Raw genomic sequence first — 15908 nt, 5'->3', positions numbered from 1 at the left:
TTCTGATACTAGGAAATAGTTTGCACTGGCGTAATGCAAAATCTCTGTATTACTGTCTGCATGGAACTGGGAAGAAATTGCAGTCTTGTTTTTCCTTGCTGATGCACCTGTCATGTTACGTATCTGCTGTGCGATTTTGTTTTCCAGTTTCCTAACAAAATTGTGGCTCAGGTAGCTTGCGACGTTCTTCAGTTGCTGGTTTCCTACTGGGAAAAACTCCAGGTGTTTGAAACCTCTCTGCCTCGGAAAATGGCAGAAGTAAGTTGGTTTTTGGTTTTCGTTTTTGTTTTTTTTCCCTCTAGTGCTAAGACATAAGCATGATGTCCCTTTTGTTGTAGCTGATATTTAATTAATTATACATACTCAAATAATTATCAGAAATCTGGCTCTCATTCCATGAGCACGGGGCACGTGTTGTAAGGGTATGTTGAACCAGTCCTTCTCAGGCATGATTCCGAGCAGCCCAGGAAGAATCCGGGACTGAGGCTGACCCGCAGGGAGTTTGAAAGGCAGACGTGCCCGCAGCAGAGGCCTTTGGTAGGAGGGGCTTCATTCATCGAGGGTGGTCTAGGTGGTGCCAGCCGAGAGTAGGGAGCTGGTTATGATGTCCTCCGTGCAGGGCAGAGCAGGGCTTTGTCTCTCCCGGACTGGAGCTCTGGACACAACTTTCTGCCCAGCATGATGTCTGGCTGTAATGAGATTACCACTCCAGTAACATCCATCGGGTAGCTGGTGGGAGACAGGGGCAGAAGGGACAGGAAGAACTACCTCAAAATAACATCCTGGAGCCCGGTCACCCTCAAGGGTGCTGTGCCGTACCCATGAGCAGGTGCCCTCGCTCCCGGAGACATCTGGTGTGAGGCAGGTCCGTTTCTGCCAGTTTTTGGAGCTGCACTTTTTGAAACCGCTCTATTCTTGACACATCCAGTGTAACTCCTTGCGGGAATTTGATTTGTCCCCACGCAGTATTATAGGGAGAGAGAAGCAACACTAATTTATTTTCTCTCAGCCCTAGACAGATTTCACTGTTAGATATGCATCAAAAGTCACGCGTGATTTGTGACCTTCGGTGACCGTGTCCACCAGGGATATAAGATGCTGCAAGGTGTAGACATGGAGTTTCAGGGGATGGGTGCTTTAATGGCTGATCTCAATAGGGGGTGCTTTTGCAGACAAAAGGGCTCCTGCCCTTAGGCCCAGACAGCAGAGAAAGACCCGAGGAGATCTATAGGAGAATTAATTGGGAATGTTTTCATGATCATTTTTGAATGTATTTTCTTTACTGTGAGAAATGTGAGTTGTGACTGATGGTAGAAATTGTGTGACTACAGAGAGGTTTTCCTGGGGCTCCAGTTGCCACCGCCGGCAGAGTGGAATACAAATCAGGTGTGGCCCCGAGGTTACACGCACAGCGCTGGCAGCTCTGTCACCTTGCTGGCAAGCTTTGGCAGCCGCCTGGGTACTCACAGCAAACGGTGTGTCCAGAAGATGACCCTGCCCTGTTTGGGGATTTCTCTTTTATGCAGATCCTTGTGGCCACGATTGCTTTTCTCTTACCCAGCGCAGAATACTCCTCAGTGGAAACAGACAAGAAGGTAGGTAGCACCTACGTCACGATTCCTCTAGAGCTGGTTTCCTATCTAAAACTGTAAGATTGAATGGTCAATAATATCACCTAGCGGTACCTTTGTGGCATGCTTCCCTGCGGCCCTCCACGGTCTGCCCTGTGGACCACCGGTTACTCACCTGCCTGCCTGCCCGCCCGTCCTGTGTCTCCTGGACGGTTACTGCACGCAGAGGTGATTCTCTTGTTCAGGGCTGCACACAGTGGGATGGAAAAGGGTGCCTCAGAGGACGTGTTTCTCCTTCCAGTTTATCGTGTCCTTGCTCCTCTGCCTCCTGGACTGGTGCATGACCTTGCCGGTGAGTGCCCTCCTCCACCCGGTGTCCACGGCGGCCCTGGAGGAGCAGCAGACGCCTCGAGCCCCGCTGCTGGATTATATCTACAGGGTGAGTCTCCCCCTGGGCCTCGGGGCGTGGCGTGCAGCCTGACAGGGCGGAGAACCCCAGAATGCCTTCCCCGAGCCCTTTGAAAAGAATTAACCTGGAGAAGCAGTGGTCACTGTCAGCTTTAACCTTTAAACAGTCACAGTCTGGTCAGAATCCCCCCCCCAGTTTTTGTTGAATGTGGTCGGTGTCTGCTTAATTTAAGAAAGAACAGTTTATATGAAAGAAACATTTATAGCATTAGTTTTATTTTTTATTTTATTTTTTTTTCCATTCAGGTCTTGTTTTAAATCCTCTACCACCTGTTACCTCTTGGCTGATAAATCATTTAAGCTTTCTGATTCTTACATTCATCGCCACTGAAATCAGTGGACAAGGAGAGAGAGACAGAGAGAAAGGTCTTCCTTTTGCTGTTGGTTCACCCTCCAATGGCCACTGCGGCCGGCGCGCTGTGGCTGGTGCACCTCGATGATCCGAAGGCAGGAGCCAGGTGCTTCTCCTGGTCTCCCATGGGGTGCAGGGCCCAAGCACTTGGGCCATCCTCCACTGCACTCCCTGGCCATAGCGGAGAGCTGGCCTGGAAGAGGGGCAACCGGGACAGAATCCGGTGCCCCAACCGGGACTAGAACCCGGTGTGCCGGTGCCGCTAGGTGGAGGATTAGCCTAGTGAGCTGCGGCGCCGGCCTATAGCATTAGTTTGACCAAATCGTTTGTCAAAGGAAGAAAAAGTGTGAAGGTCCTAGTAATTCCATTGCCTTAAAAAAGAAACCAGTCGAGGAAATACATCACGTGAAGTGCTTAGCCGCATGATTATTATAGTACCCAGAGTATTCCAGTTCCACCTCCTGTCTCCCCTCATCCCAGTTTCGTCTCTCACCCTGAGTGATCAGACATGGCATTTGCCATGACTGGTTTCAGTACCCCCTGTAATTGCCTTTAACGGTCTCAAAAGTCTTGTTCATTGGGTAGCATTTTCATGTCCATTGATCAGGATAAATTCCATTGTTTATTTTTTAGCAATAAACATTTAATAATAAAAAAGGCCCTATGTCATTAGCAGATTACTTTGTTACCATACTTTAAAATGTATTAAATGGTTCTTTAACAAAAAAAAAAAAAAAGAAAGAAAGAAACCATCTCGCTGTCGTTAAAATTCTACAAAAAAGTTTTGTGTATTTTAGGTTTCTTCAGTGGTCAAAGATTTTGATAACTGTCTTAGGATTGTTAGTTAAGAACTTCTGTTACCTTTGTGTCTTAGACACCTATGTGATGCTTGGCTTGTGCCAGCTGCAATGGCCAGAATCATTCATAGTCATCTTTTTCTGCCTTATTTATTTCCTTAAAAGATTTCTCTTAAAATTGCTTTACCAGTGTAAAAGTCACCTCAGAGTAAACATGACCCACCTATTTAACAGCTCTATATCGTATGTTTATTTTAATGCTGACATATAATATGCTTCCAGAAAACTGTATCAATTCTAAGTGACAGTCAGTGGGCACAGCTGTACACTCAGAGCCTCGTGCTGGGAACAGAACATGCCCAGCATCCTGGAGGCCTCCTGGAAGCAGCAGGTGCCTCCTCCCCGTGTGACTGACCCCATGCACCTGCTCAGGAGTAGCCACTATCCCAATGGCATAGATTAATTCAGAAACAGACAGGCCTGCTTTTGAAATTAAAAAAGGGGGACTGGGGATCGTACAGTATTTTCTGTTGAGTCTGACGTCTTTACCTCAGCATTATTTTTGAACAGTTCATTCATACTGTTGCGAATGATTGTAGGTTTTTCAGTCTGATTTTAGTGTTACACAGCGACAATAAACCACCATTTATGTATCAATTCTAAGGTTGATAGACTGTGATGTAGAGTCTGGGACCATAAAAAAAATTCTGTGACATTCAAGTGCAGCTTTTGGTCCACATATGTATACATTTCTATTAAATGTGTCCCTAAGAGTGAGTTGCTGGAATACACATGGTGAAGACCAAATAATTTTCCAGGGTGGTTACACTCATTCACAGTGTCACCAGCAGTTATCTAAGAACCGCATCCCCTCTACAGTTTGGCTGACGCTGGTACTCTCGTAGGAATGTAGTAGTAGCACATGGTGTTTCTTGCATTTATTGCATTTTGACTAAGGAAACTAATTCTCTCACCAACAAAGATCATTTGTTTACAATAATGAGCATGCCATCAGGATTTTCCTGCACAGTTTTCTTGCTTGGAAGAGGACTTATGCAGGTGCCTGCCCCCTGCAAAGTACACTCTTTCCATGTACAACGGGTAACTGACCACAAGGCCTCTTGCTGTGTGGGCAAACGACAACTGGAAGTGAATATACATAATTATATTTAACCCAAAAATGTTTCTTTAGGTTTTAAAGTATTACCTTAATTTTTCATAAAAATGGATTTTTAAAATTTCTGATCTTGGGGTGGGTGTGTGGCATGGTGGTTGAGACACCATTTTGGGGGTGGGTTTTGTGGTACAGCAAATTAAGCCACCACTTGAGGCACCTGCATTCTGCATCGGAGTGCCTGGCATCAAGTCCCTCCATCCCTCCTCCATTTCCAGTCCAGCTTCCTGCTGATGCACCTGGGAGGCAGCAGACCATGGCTTAAGTACTTAGATTCCTGCTGCCCACTTGGGAGACCCAGGTGGAATTTCTGGCTTGTGGATTCAGCCTGGCTCGGCCCCAGCTGTTGTAGGCATTGGGGGAGTGATCTGAGGCATGGAGAATCTCTGTGACTCTGCTGTCAGAGAAATAAATAAGTTAAACTTAAAAGACACCAGTTATAGCACCTGCATCCCATATCAGAATGCCTGGATTTGGGTCCCAGCTCTGCCCCAACTCCAGCTTCCTGTGAATACTCACCCGGGGAGGCAGCAGGTGATGGCTCAAGTAGTTGGGCCCCTGCCACCCATGTGGGAGACCTGGGTGGAGATCTTGGTTCCTGGCTTTGGCCTGCAGCTGTCATGGGCATTTTGGGAATGAACCAGCATATGGAAGTGCGTACTCTCTCTCTCTCTCTGCCTTTCAAATAAAATAAATTTTTAAAAATAAAATTTATAATCTTGGGAATATATTGATAGGCATTGATGTGAAAGAAGCAAAGTAGACTCGCTCACTAATAGCAAGAAGGTTCTTCAGAATGGAAAGGACTCGATGTTTTTCAGTGCTGCCAAGCAGGGTCCTAGCTCCTGGGTGCTGCGGCGGCTGCCTGTGCCATTCCCTCCTGCTTCCCACAGGTTCTGCACTGCTGTGTCTGTGGCTCAAGCACATACACCCAGCAGAGTCACTATACACTGACGCTGGCCGACCTGTCCTCCACTGACTATGACCCCTTCCTGCCGCTGGCCGGCGTGAAGAGTTCGGAGCCCGTCCTGTACCATTCATCAGTAGAGCTGGGGAGCCTGCTGACCGTGGAGGAGGGTGAGTACCCTTCCAGACAGACTCTCATGGGCAGCAAGGGAAAAGCCTGCAGTCTTTTGCCTCATCTTGCTGTGCTGCTTTTTGAAAAATCTAGTTGTTCAAGTTGAAGTCCTCGTTTCTAGAGCTCTTGTGGTGGCAAAATTCTGCCTTTCTGGTTTCTTCTTCCTCCTCCTCTTCCTCTTCTTCTTCCTTCTTTCTTCTTCTTTTCTCTTTTTCCTCCTCTCTCCTCTTTTCCCATCTTAGTTGTTCACATAGGTTTTGAGTTTTTGAGGGACCCGTATATCTCAAACCCGTAGGACTCAGAGAAACAACTCGTTTTCTGTGCACACGAAGCTTTGTGTCTACCGCGAGAGACAAGGTGAATCCAGAAAGACATCTGGATAGATAGCACCATGGGGGCCTTCCCACGAGGAAGGACCGAAGCCAGACTTAGCAGGATGGTCAGGCTTCGAAAGGAGCCTGCAGAGTGTCCCAGACTAGGAGGGCATCCTGAGAAGAGATGGCAGATTTGCCGCAGTTTGGAAATGGCTCTCTCTGCTCACGGGCAGAGTCCGTTTTAGACTCCTTGGGGATTCTCAGGACTAGGAGGCTGTTTCCTCCTTAACTACCGCTCTTCCCTAAATGATAAGAGACCATATATGGGCACTGGAGTGTGAGTCAGAATGGGGGTGTGCAATCCACGCACATGATGAAATTGCATAGAACCAAACACACACACATAAAAATGTAGACTATTGAACACCAAGTAAAGGTAATGGATCAATGTCAATTTCCTAAACCTACTAGCAAGTTAAAAAGCAAGAAGTTTATAAGTGCATTAGCATGTGCACTTTTTTTTTTTAATTTATTTGAAAGGCAGACTTAGAAACAGAGGCAGACAGAAGAGAAAGGTCTTCCATCCACTGGTTCACTCCCCAGATGGCCACAATGGTCGGAGCTGCACCGATCCGAAGCCAGGAACCAGGAGCTTCTTCCAAGTCTCCCACATGGGTGCAGGGGCCCAAGGACTTGGGCCATTTTCTACTGCTTTCCTAAGCCATAGCAGAGAGCTGGATGGGAAGTGGAGCAGCCAGGACTTGGGCACATATGGGATGCTGGCCCTGCACACTGGGACTTTAACCAACTGTGCCATAATACTGGCCCCAGCATGCACACTCTTGATAAGTGGATACATTTTGTTAAGCGTGAAAAGGAAAAATAAAGACCTTTTACAAAATGTGTATATTTAAGGATTTTTTTTTCACTCAGTGTCATAGTTTATCATTCATAACAAAGCTATTTATAGCCAGGTAGTTTCTGATAAGCAGCATTATACTTTAATCTATTTTTATGATCCTCTTTTAGACCATTAGTTACTATTTGATATAATCACTACTTTCAGATGGATACTTCAAAAAGATTATGGAAAATGGAATCAAAAGATACGTTTAGGGCCTGCTGCTGTGGTATAGAAAGTTAAACCTCCTCCTGCAACACCGGCATCCCATGTGAGCGCTGATTTGAGTCCCTGCTACTCCACTTCCAGTCCAGCTCCCTGTTAATGGCCTGGGAAAGCAGCAGAATGTGACCAAGTCCTTGAGCCCCTGTACCCATGTGGGAGACCCGGAAGAAGCTCCTGACTCCTGACTTTGTATTGGCCCAGCTTTGGCCATTGCTGCCATTTGGGGAGTGAACCAGCAGATGGAAGATTTCTGTCTCTGTCTTTCTGTATTTCTGCCTTTCAAATAAATAATCTTTTTTTAAAAAAGATAAGTTTATTTTGGTGGAGAAAATTTCAAATACATGCATAATTCTTTCATTATGTGCATTTTTATGAAATTTTTGAGAATCTTTTATTCAATTTTCTTAAAAACAACAAAAAAACTTATCTTTTCATTCTGTTTCCCAAGGACTTTTTGAAGTGTCCTTCTAAAGTCCCAAGTAAGAGACACAGTCAACCAGCCAAGGTGGCTGCTAACTCTGCTCCTAGTGTGCAGGTTGCTTATCTCAGATACCTAACTGCTTACAGAGAAGATAGGGGGAGCTTTCAGAACTGACGGTGAGAAGCTTAAACATGCTACCTTCGTATCTCATCCCCAAATGAAGACAAGCAAGGATCCTAGGAATCAATTCTTTCAGTTTGTGGATGTCACGAACTCGTTTTTCATGAATGGGGTCCAGACTTCCTCTTCATGTTTCAGGGAATCTGCAGGCAGTCGGTTCACCCAGCATCTGCCCAGGAAGAACAGTTATTATTTCACAAATGTGCCTTTTCCTGACTTTTCAGTACCAGAGATATTTGGGGGGTTTACTGGGCATGGTTGTGGTTTATGATCTGATTAAGTAAGACTCCAGACTAGTTTCCCATTATAGACTTAAAACACGTCCCTCAAATGCATCTGTATTTATGTCAGATTGAAAGGACAACCTGTGTGAGTAAAAGTACGGGAAGGTTGATTCTCTAATTGTTATGTTCTGCCTGGGGCCTTTTTCAAATTGGACCTTTATCATTAGAGTTTCACAGCCTGCTCTGCCCTGTCGTCCAGAGGAGGTGTTTTACATATGAACTCAGCCAACCCCTGGCTAGCTTCACATTTGCTATTTGGGGCATTACTGTTTCTTAGCATTGGCATTAAATTTGTACATTAAATTTCTTAGTTGTGTGGAAATGATACCAGCTTCTACTCAAGGCGAGGAAGAAAAGTTTAATTTCAGAGACAGAGGTAGATGACCTTCTTTGCTTCTTAAAATGAGCTTCTTGATATGAAATTTCATTTTGAATGATTGGATGCAGGTGATTTCTTGTTCATTGACAGGAAAAAATTTAAAAATCCGAGAAAACTCAGGACTGTCTCGTTCTCAGTAATTGCACAGGATTAGCTTGAGACTGAAGTATGTTGTTTCTTTGTAAGATTTATACATCATAACATTGATGTGTTATAAATAAAGCAATTGGACTTTTAATGTCTAAGAGGGATGATTAGTATGAAAAAGCGTATTTACAATTATGTTTTAATTAGCATTTTGCTTTTCATGTTTGGAGTTTAGAAACCAATTATTTCCTAAAGCTTTAAGCTCAAATTATAAAACTTAATTTATTTAAGTTATCTAGTGATTTCTTTTATTAAAACGAAAGGTTTTGTTTTTACCTCTTCTTAGGTTAATGTATAATACTTCTATTAATTTGGCAGATTAAAATTTCCCTAACTTCTACTCTTAAGCTTAAGTAGTCATTTCAACTCATACATGAGGATTTAGTTTATCTGCTTCTCCTGAATACCTAATTTTGCAAGGTCTACTTATACATACTGTTGTCAGAGTCTTTTCATGTATTTTGTATAAAAATAAAAACAATATTTCCTTATATTTTGTACAAAATAATTTCCATAGTTTTGTAAATCACTTGCTCTTGGGTATTTAATCATCAGCTACAAATTAGTTAAAGCCTTCTAAGTATTTCCATTAGTCATTAATACTGTCAGATTCTCTTAAATATTTAAAATGCCCTAACAACCAAACATGAATTGTCCCAACGATTATTAAGCAAATTGCTTCAAATGTATTTAAGCTGTCATAGGGTTGATTCATTTTCTTCTCAGCTGCACATCTGCCCCACTGAAGAGAGCCAGGTGACTTCTCCGGCCTACCCCTGTGTCTTCTCCAGAGCTCTTTAAGGATCTGGGCTTTCATTCTTTCCTTATCTACTGTACACATTTTTAAATGTGCCTTGCAGGATCGGCATTGTGATACAGCAGGTTAGGCCGCAGCCTGTGACACCGGCATCCTATTGAGCATAGATTCCAGCCCCGGTTGGTCCACTTCTGATCAGCTCCCTGCTAATGTGCCTGGGAAAGCAGTGGCAGGTGGCCCAAGTTCTTAGGTCTCTGCCACCTACATGGGAGACCCAGATGGAGTTCTAGTGTTCTGGCTTTAGCCTGCCCCAGCCCCAGATGTTCACTCTGGGAAGTGAACCAGCAGATGAAGATCTGTCTGTCTGTCTCTCTCTCTGTAGCTCTGTCTTTCGAATAAATAAACCTATAAAAAAAAAGTCCCTTTCAGGAAGAAATCCTCACATATGTTGAGTTTTTTTAAAACACTTTATTTAAATTGCTTTTAAATTCAAATAGAACTAGTGTCAAAAAAAATATATGGGGAAAGAAAAAAAAAAAAAACACAGGCTGAAAAAACAGAATGTTCCAAGTACAAACTGGAGTTTGGTGGTGGTGGTCTGAGTTTTCACGCTGCTTCTCCAGTGTCTCTCTATGCTCTGTTCCTTGTGCTGGCAGAGAAGAAGAGGAGGAGCGTGGAGCTGATCCCCCTGACTGCCCGGATGGTGATGGCGCACCTGGTGAATCACCTGGGGCACTACCCACTCCACGGAGGCCCCGCCATGCTCCACAGCCTTGTCAGCGAGAACCACGACAATGCGCACGCCGACGGCTCTGAGCTGTCCTCCGAGGTGTTCCGCAGCCCAAACCTGCAGCTGTTCGTATTCAACGACAGCACCCTCATCTCCTACCTTCAGACGCCCACAGAAGGACCGGCTGGCCGGTCACCAGGGGGCGCCCTCTCGGACGTGAGAGTCATTGTGAGGGATATCTCAGGGAAGTACTCTTGGGATGGCAAGGTTTTGTACGGGCCTTTAGGAGGCTGCTTAGCGCCCAGTGGGAAGAACCCTTCGTTTCTGATTTCCAGCTGGGATCATGCCCCCTGTGGACCTCAGACAGATTTTCCTCAAATTGAGGAGGGAGAGGACATCCTCGACCAACTACTTGAAAACATTGGCCAAACAAGCCCCGAATGCCTTTTGCCATCACAGCTAAATCTGAACGAGCCTTCCCCGCCGCCGTGTGGGATGAACCGTGAGCAAGAGCGGGAAATCACGGAGGTCATCCTGCGCCAGGACGCCCAGGAGGAGGAGTTCGTCCAGAGGTGCGGCTCTGAGGCTGCCATGAAGGTCACAGGCCAGGGGCAGCCGTCCCCGGTGGAGCCCCGAGGACCCTTCTATTTCTGCAGGCTGCTGCTCGACGACCTGGGCATGAACTCCTGGGACAGGAGGTAACAGCCCGTGCCAGCCTCGTGCCCGTTTCGATCAGCATTTTCCCCGGGACCTTTTTGTCAGCTTGCAGTTGAGGGAGGTGAGAATAGTGGTGGAGGCTCTTCTGCCTTCAGCTGCCAAGTTAAAGCCAGCAATGGGACTGATTGTGTTGCACTGGTACACAGATTGAATTCCAAACACCTGTTGGCTGTTTTAAAGGATTTCGAGCATTTTCTGTGTGTGTGTGAGTTTTTAATGATGCTCTGTCTGTTATCATCCTGACCTGCACGCAGGATGGGAGTAGACTATGCAGGTGAATAAGCTTCCGTCTGCCTGTAGGTGTGGTGAGGGAGGACGACCTGGCACAGCTCTGGTGAGGGATGAAGTGACACAGGAGCCCAAGAGGAATGCCCAAATCCAATAAGAAACGCGGGCAGTGGAGAAGACTGTAGAGCTTTGAGCTGGGGCCTGATGGTTTGGTGTTTAAGGGGGTGCGGGGAGGGGGCAGTGGACCACAGAGCCCTCAGTGGCCCTGGATAGTAACAGGGGTGCAGTGGAATTTGTATGCCTTTTGCAAGTCTTACGGAGAGTAGAGTTTATTCTGTAGGTTAGGCGGTAGGTAGACAGACGTTAGGTATGTTTGTAATAGATTGGAAAATGACAAAATTATTCTGTGTTCACATTTTTCTCCAATCTACTGTTTTTTTTTTTTTTCTTTAAAGGAAGAATTTTCATCTGTTGAAGAAAAATTCAAAATTGTTGCGAGAGCTCAAGAATCTGGACTCCCGGCAGTGGTACGTGAATGTGGGCCAGAGCACTCTCTGTCCCTGTGTGTGCTTAGAAAACAGAAACAGCTGCAGCAGTGACTGTGCCCACGGAGACACCCGAGGGTCGTCCTGTAACCTGGACTCCCCTGGCATTTGCACATGCCATACTTCTGGCATTTTTATCCACAAGGTTTAAGCTTTTTATGTTTGCTGTGCTTAAGCAGAGAGAGGTCGGTGCCCCCCCGCCAAGTCTGCACTTTGCATTGAGTACCGTTCTGTGAAGCAGCCGGTAGATACTGATTTTCATGTAGTCTCTGCAGCCACCTCTTTTTCTGTTTAAGAAACAGGTTTACCTAGGTCAGAGAGCCCACAGACGCCTGGGCGGTGTTACTTGGACTTGAGTATGTCTGTTGTGATAGTCCATGCTGTACACCAATGCACTGGCAACCTGAATGCCATTGGCTTTCCAATATTGGAAAACTGAAAGCAACATGCTGGAATTAATAACTCTCTGTTACTTAACCTCATTCCCCAAAGTTGGTCAGATCCTCAGGTTTCTTTACAGCTTTTCTGTATACTTCTGGAAGTATTTCCAAAGATGAGCTCACAGCCATAACCAACTTTGTGATCTGGGGAAACGTGTGCTTCCAAAGCCTTCTAAGTCCAGAATAAGGACAGTGGTTGGACGTAACAGGTGCTTATTAAAAGTCTTGCAAAAGATAAACTACTTCTTTCATCTTTAATTCTTAAAAACCTCTAAAAAACAAAACAAAACCTGCTTTAGGAATATCCTAACATTTCATCAGCTCTCAAATAAAAATTCAGATTGTTTTCTTCAAGTTGATTTTTCAGCTCTTCATACTGTGTTTTATTCCCTACATTTTTCTCGCTCCTTCTTGATTCATGAATTTTAAAATACGTTTTTTTGAGCTGTGTGTTTTCAAAGAGTGGTACAGTTGCTGGCTGAGTAAGGGAGAAGGAAGAAAGGAGAGCGCAGAGCCCCGTTGGCCTGGTCCTGGCATCTGGGGAAGTTACTGGCCTGTGACCTCATTCATCACTCCTTCCTGTATCCACTACCCTTTCCTTTTAGGGCACGAGGTTCTCCCGGAAGACACTTACAGTGATGAGTTGTGACCTGCCAAGAAAACACTGTTACCATCTTTTGTGTTTAGATGGGTTTGTTGTGGTTTTTGCCATTTATGTTAGAGTTTTGATCGAAATTCTGAGTGACATACACTTAAATTTTATTTTCGAGCGAACTTGTTCATGTCACTGTTACTTGCATATCAGGTTTGCAACTGGGATCCTATTTGATGGCTTGATTCCTGGACCTGGATATAAACACAATAGACAGTACACTCCAGTTGGAATTTTCTTTTAGATATACGGGGGACGATTTTTTTAAGTGGTCCTTTGTAACACCACTAAGGACTGACTGAACAAATAAAATCATGTTAGGCTTATTGATGGCTATGTGTCCTTTCACTCCTTCAAAACATATAATATTGAGAGGGTTTCATTTGCATTGGCCACTATATGGGGATCGGAAGACATAGATTTTCTTTCCTTTCTTCCTTTTGTTTTTTTCCTTTTCCCTTGTTTACTTTTCTGCCTTCCCAGATGCCTTCCAGGTCATTCAGGACCTTGTAGCAGCTTCTTAACAGCTACACACAGGTCAGGGCACAAACTGTTTCATGTACATTTCCTGAGGCTTGGGCAGGTGCTGTTCCAAGCCTGACTCCCTCTGCAGAAAGAGATAGGTGGGACTTTTCTTCTAGGTGGCATCACTGCTCACTGGAGAGGGATAGATAGTTTAGCATCAAGAAATACACAGGACTTAAAAAAGGGAGGGTATAGGATTCAACGGTTCATTTCCAGTTGCACCTCGGGAAAGAACCATGCTCTAGCCAGAAGCCCCCCTGGCTGTTCAAAATGTCTTTGTTTCCTGGTTCATCCAATGGAACTTACAGTGAGAGCTTTGAGTCCAAAGGATTTTATGAAACTCCTTACGGGTGGAAAACCTAAAGCCATTATTCTGCACCTTGCCCTTCATCTGATCCAGCTTCCCGACTGTTAGCTGGGATTCTTTTTTACTCCAGAGAACGGAAACCGAGTTCTCTGTGGAAATTCTGTAGGATTTGTTTGTTTGTTTGTTTGTTTGTGTCCCAGAAGGGCTTGGGCATTCACTTCCCTCTCCCTCCTGTCCTCCAAGCCCAGCCTGTGAAGCATGTGCCGAATCATCCAGGGCTTCTTGGTAGGAAGTGAATACGTTGGTATCTTGTAATTGTGGCCCATTTGTTGAGTGTTAATGCACTTTAGTTGCCTGAGATAAAATTGGATCAGCTCCCTGGGGCACTGTTGCCGTAAAATATGGCTTTGAATAGCCGATGGGCAATCCTCTGCCCCTTGATTAGCCCTCAATTGAAACCCCAACTCCAGGGTTTAGTGTCGTTCTGACATCCAGAAGGCCATTTTATGGTGAAAAGTATTTTCAAGGTTCTTTTTTTGAAAACGCTGGAAATAAGTCTGAGGCGGTTCAGCTCCAGGAAGTCTGTGTGGTCCCACATACTTGTCAGGGAGCAGGGAGGAAGACACCGTGTCCCCCAGCTTTCCATAGGACATTCATTTTATTTCTGGAATCAGTTGACGTCACTGCTGGCCGAGGAACTGCTCTCACGGTTCCTTCCTTCTAAGTGCCCTCTTAAGGAAGGTGGAGACCATCTGTGACGTTAGCCAAGAGGCAAATAGTGCGATGAGTGACTGGACCTGCAAACCACGCTGGGCTCCCCTCTTAAACACACGCGTGAGTGCCGCCTCGGCACTGCAATGGTGAGATAGATGTGGAAACCGCGGGTTTCTTTTGGTTTGGCTTTTCAGTGTGATAGGACAAGGAGACTGAGCTATTCTGCTCTGTCCCTCGCAAGAAAGAAAACCGCATCCTAGTGAGGAAGGGGAAATTGTTGATGTTGTGTATGTGTGTTCCTGAATTACCTGCTCCTTCACGCGTTGGCTGTAGGGCTTATGGGTATGAAGTGCTGTTGATGTCGTAATTACCATTTCAAAAGCCCGGTTCTAATAAGGCCAGACGCAGCGGCTGCAGCCTAGCAGGCTCTCTGCGGTGCTAACATTTTGGAGGATGTGAAATCTGATGACTGTTTACAACTAAAGGTCACCTTTCCTCACCCTCGCATCAGTCAGTCCGTCACTGGGGCTTTGCTCTCTTGTGCTCGCAGCTTGGGTTAATAAGGACTCAAGGACTCAGGAGCAGCTACAGCGGAATAAAGCTTGGACTTCCAGGAGAACAAGCAGAAACATTTCAAATGAACTTGAGGTTGCTTTTATGTTGTGTTAAAGTCTGTAGAACAGAGAATAATGAAATGCTGAAGACTTGAATACATGAAGAGAACTATAGAAAGCCATTGAGTAACTATACTTTTTTTCTCCTTTTGTTGAAAGAGACAGTTTTTTAGGTCATAAATTATGATTTCTATTATTATCTGAGTTTCCAAGCTGTTATAGCTCTTGGATTAGGCTAATCAGATTCTAGGTGTCCCTTCTGGATGTCCCCTGCCTGTCACACTGGGCAGTAAATGGTGGTGATCTGAGAGCGCCCTAGAGCACGAACACTAGCTTTTGGACAGAATGCAAGGTCTCCACAAGAGCTTCAGCCCTCCAGCATCCCTCCCCACAGAAGTCCTCTTCCTTACAGCACTGTTCCCATCAAGAGAGACGCCTCACAGGCTGTGCTCTTGCACGCCTGGCAGGGTGTTCAGGTGCCAGCAGGGCAATATGTATCAAAAGCTAAAAAAAAAAAAAAAAAAAAAAAGGGCAGTAGTGGCAGGTTGTAAGCCTAGCGGTTAAGGAGCCCATATCCCATATCCAAATGCCTGGGTTCAATTTCCAGCTCCAGCTCCCGACTCCAGCTTTCTGCCAGCACAAGTCCTAGGAGGACCTTGGCTCAAATCCTGGAGTTCCTGCCACCTACATGGGAAACCTGGGAACCCTGTGTTGAGTTCCTGGCTCCTGGCTTTGGCTTTGCTTAATTCTAGCTGATCGAGGCATTTGGGAGTGAACCAGTGAATGGGAGCACTTTCTCAGTCTCTCCCTCCCTCTGTTTTATTGTCTTTTGCCTGTAAAAAAATTATTTATATATGTGTGTATATATATGTGTGTGTGTATATATATATATATGTAGTAACCAATAAAATCTGTTTCTATTTTAAGGACATATTACAGATAATGAGAAAGTGTCTTTAAAAATAGAAGCAACCTAAATACCCACTACTGATAATGTGGGAATTGGTCTATTAACATAGTCGAATGTTGTACAACCGTTAATAATTTTGTTCTGGGAGCACCTGGTTTAAGCATTCACGCTTAAATGGTTGAAATGAGAAATTTTATGTGATAACATACTTTACCATAGTAAGAAAAAGTGTTTGCAAATTTTTTTAAGTGAAGAAATTCAGTTGCACAATAGAGTACAGTAGGTCCTTGTATTTATCTGCAGAAATGCATCCAAAAATGTTAACAGCTATATCCTTTGCTTACATGTTGAGATTGCAAATGATTTTTTTACTGTTTCTGTATGTTGTAATTTTTCATCCAGGTATGTTTATTACCATAAACTATAGAGTAGCCAAGCTATATAAGCTGAATAGAAGGAGAGAATTCTCCTCCTCCAG

At 44.8% G+C, this 15908-nt stretch overlaps 1 protein-coding gene across 13 annotated transcripts in view; it reads left to right on the top strand.

Moving 5' to 3' along the window:
• RALGAPA2 (Ral GTPase activating protein catalytic subunit alpha 2) overlaps positions 1 to 15908 on the top strand; it is a 327703-nt gene that overhangs the window by 198428 nt on the left and 113367 nt on the right. For all 13 annotated transcript variants that reach the window (XR_016216034.1, XR_016216033.1, XR_016216032.1 and 10 more), the window contains 6 exons: positions 148 to 258; positions 1527 to 1595; positions 1873 to 2010; positions 5256 to 5439; positions 9705 to 10476; positions 11179 to 11250. Coding sequence is in view for 10 of the 13 variants with exons in the window: in XM_089307358.1 (XP_089163484.1) it covers positions 148 to 258; positions 1527 to 1595; positions 1873 to 2010; positions 5256 to 5439; positions 9705 to 10476; positions 11179 to 11250 (1346 nt within the window). In the remaining 3 variants the exon portion in view is untranslated. The remainder of the gene's footprint in view (positions 1 to 147; positions 259 to 1526; positions 1596 to 1872; positions 2011 to 5255; positions 5440 to 9704; positions 10477 to 11178; positions 11251 to 15908) is intronic.

Source organism: Oryctolagus cuniculus, chromosome 11 (assembly GCF_051225735.1).
Source record: "Oryctolagus cuniculus isolate XC-2025 breed Fujian yellow rabbit chromosome 11, ASM5122573v1, whole genome shotgun sequence".
Taxonomy (NCBI): Eukaryota; Metazoa; Chordata; class Mammalia; order Lagomorpha; family Leporidae; genus Oryctolagus; species Oryctolagus cuniculus.
Note: the sequence above shows the minus strand (reverse complement) of the source record. Positions and strands in the feature narration are given on the sequence as shown.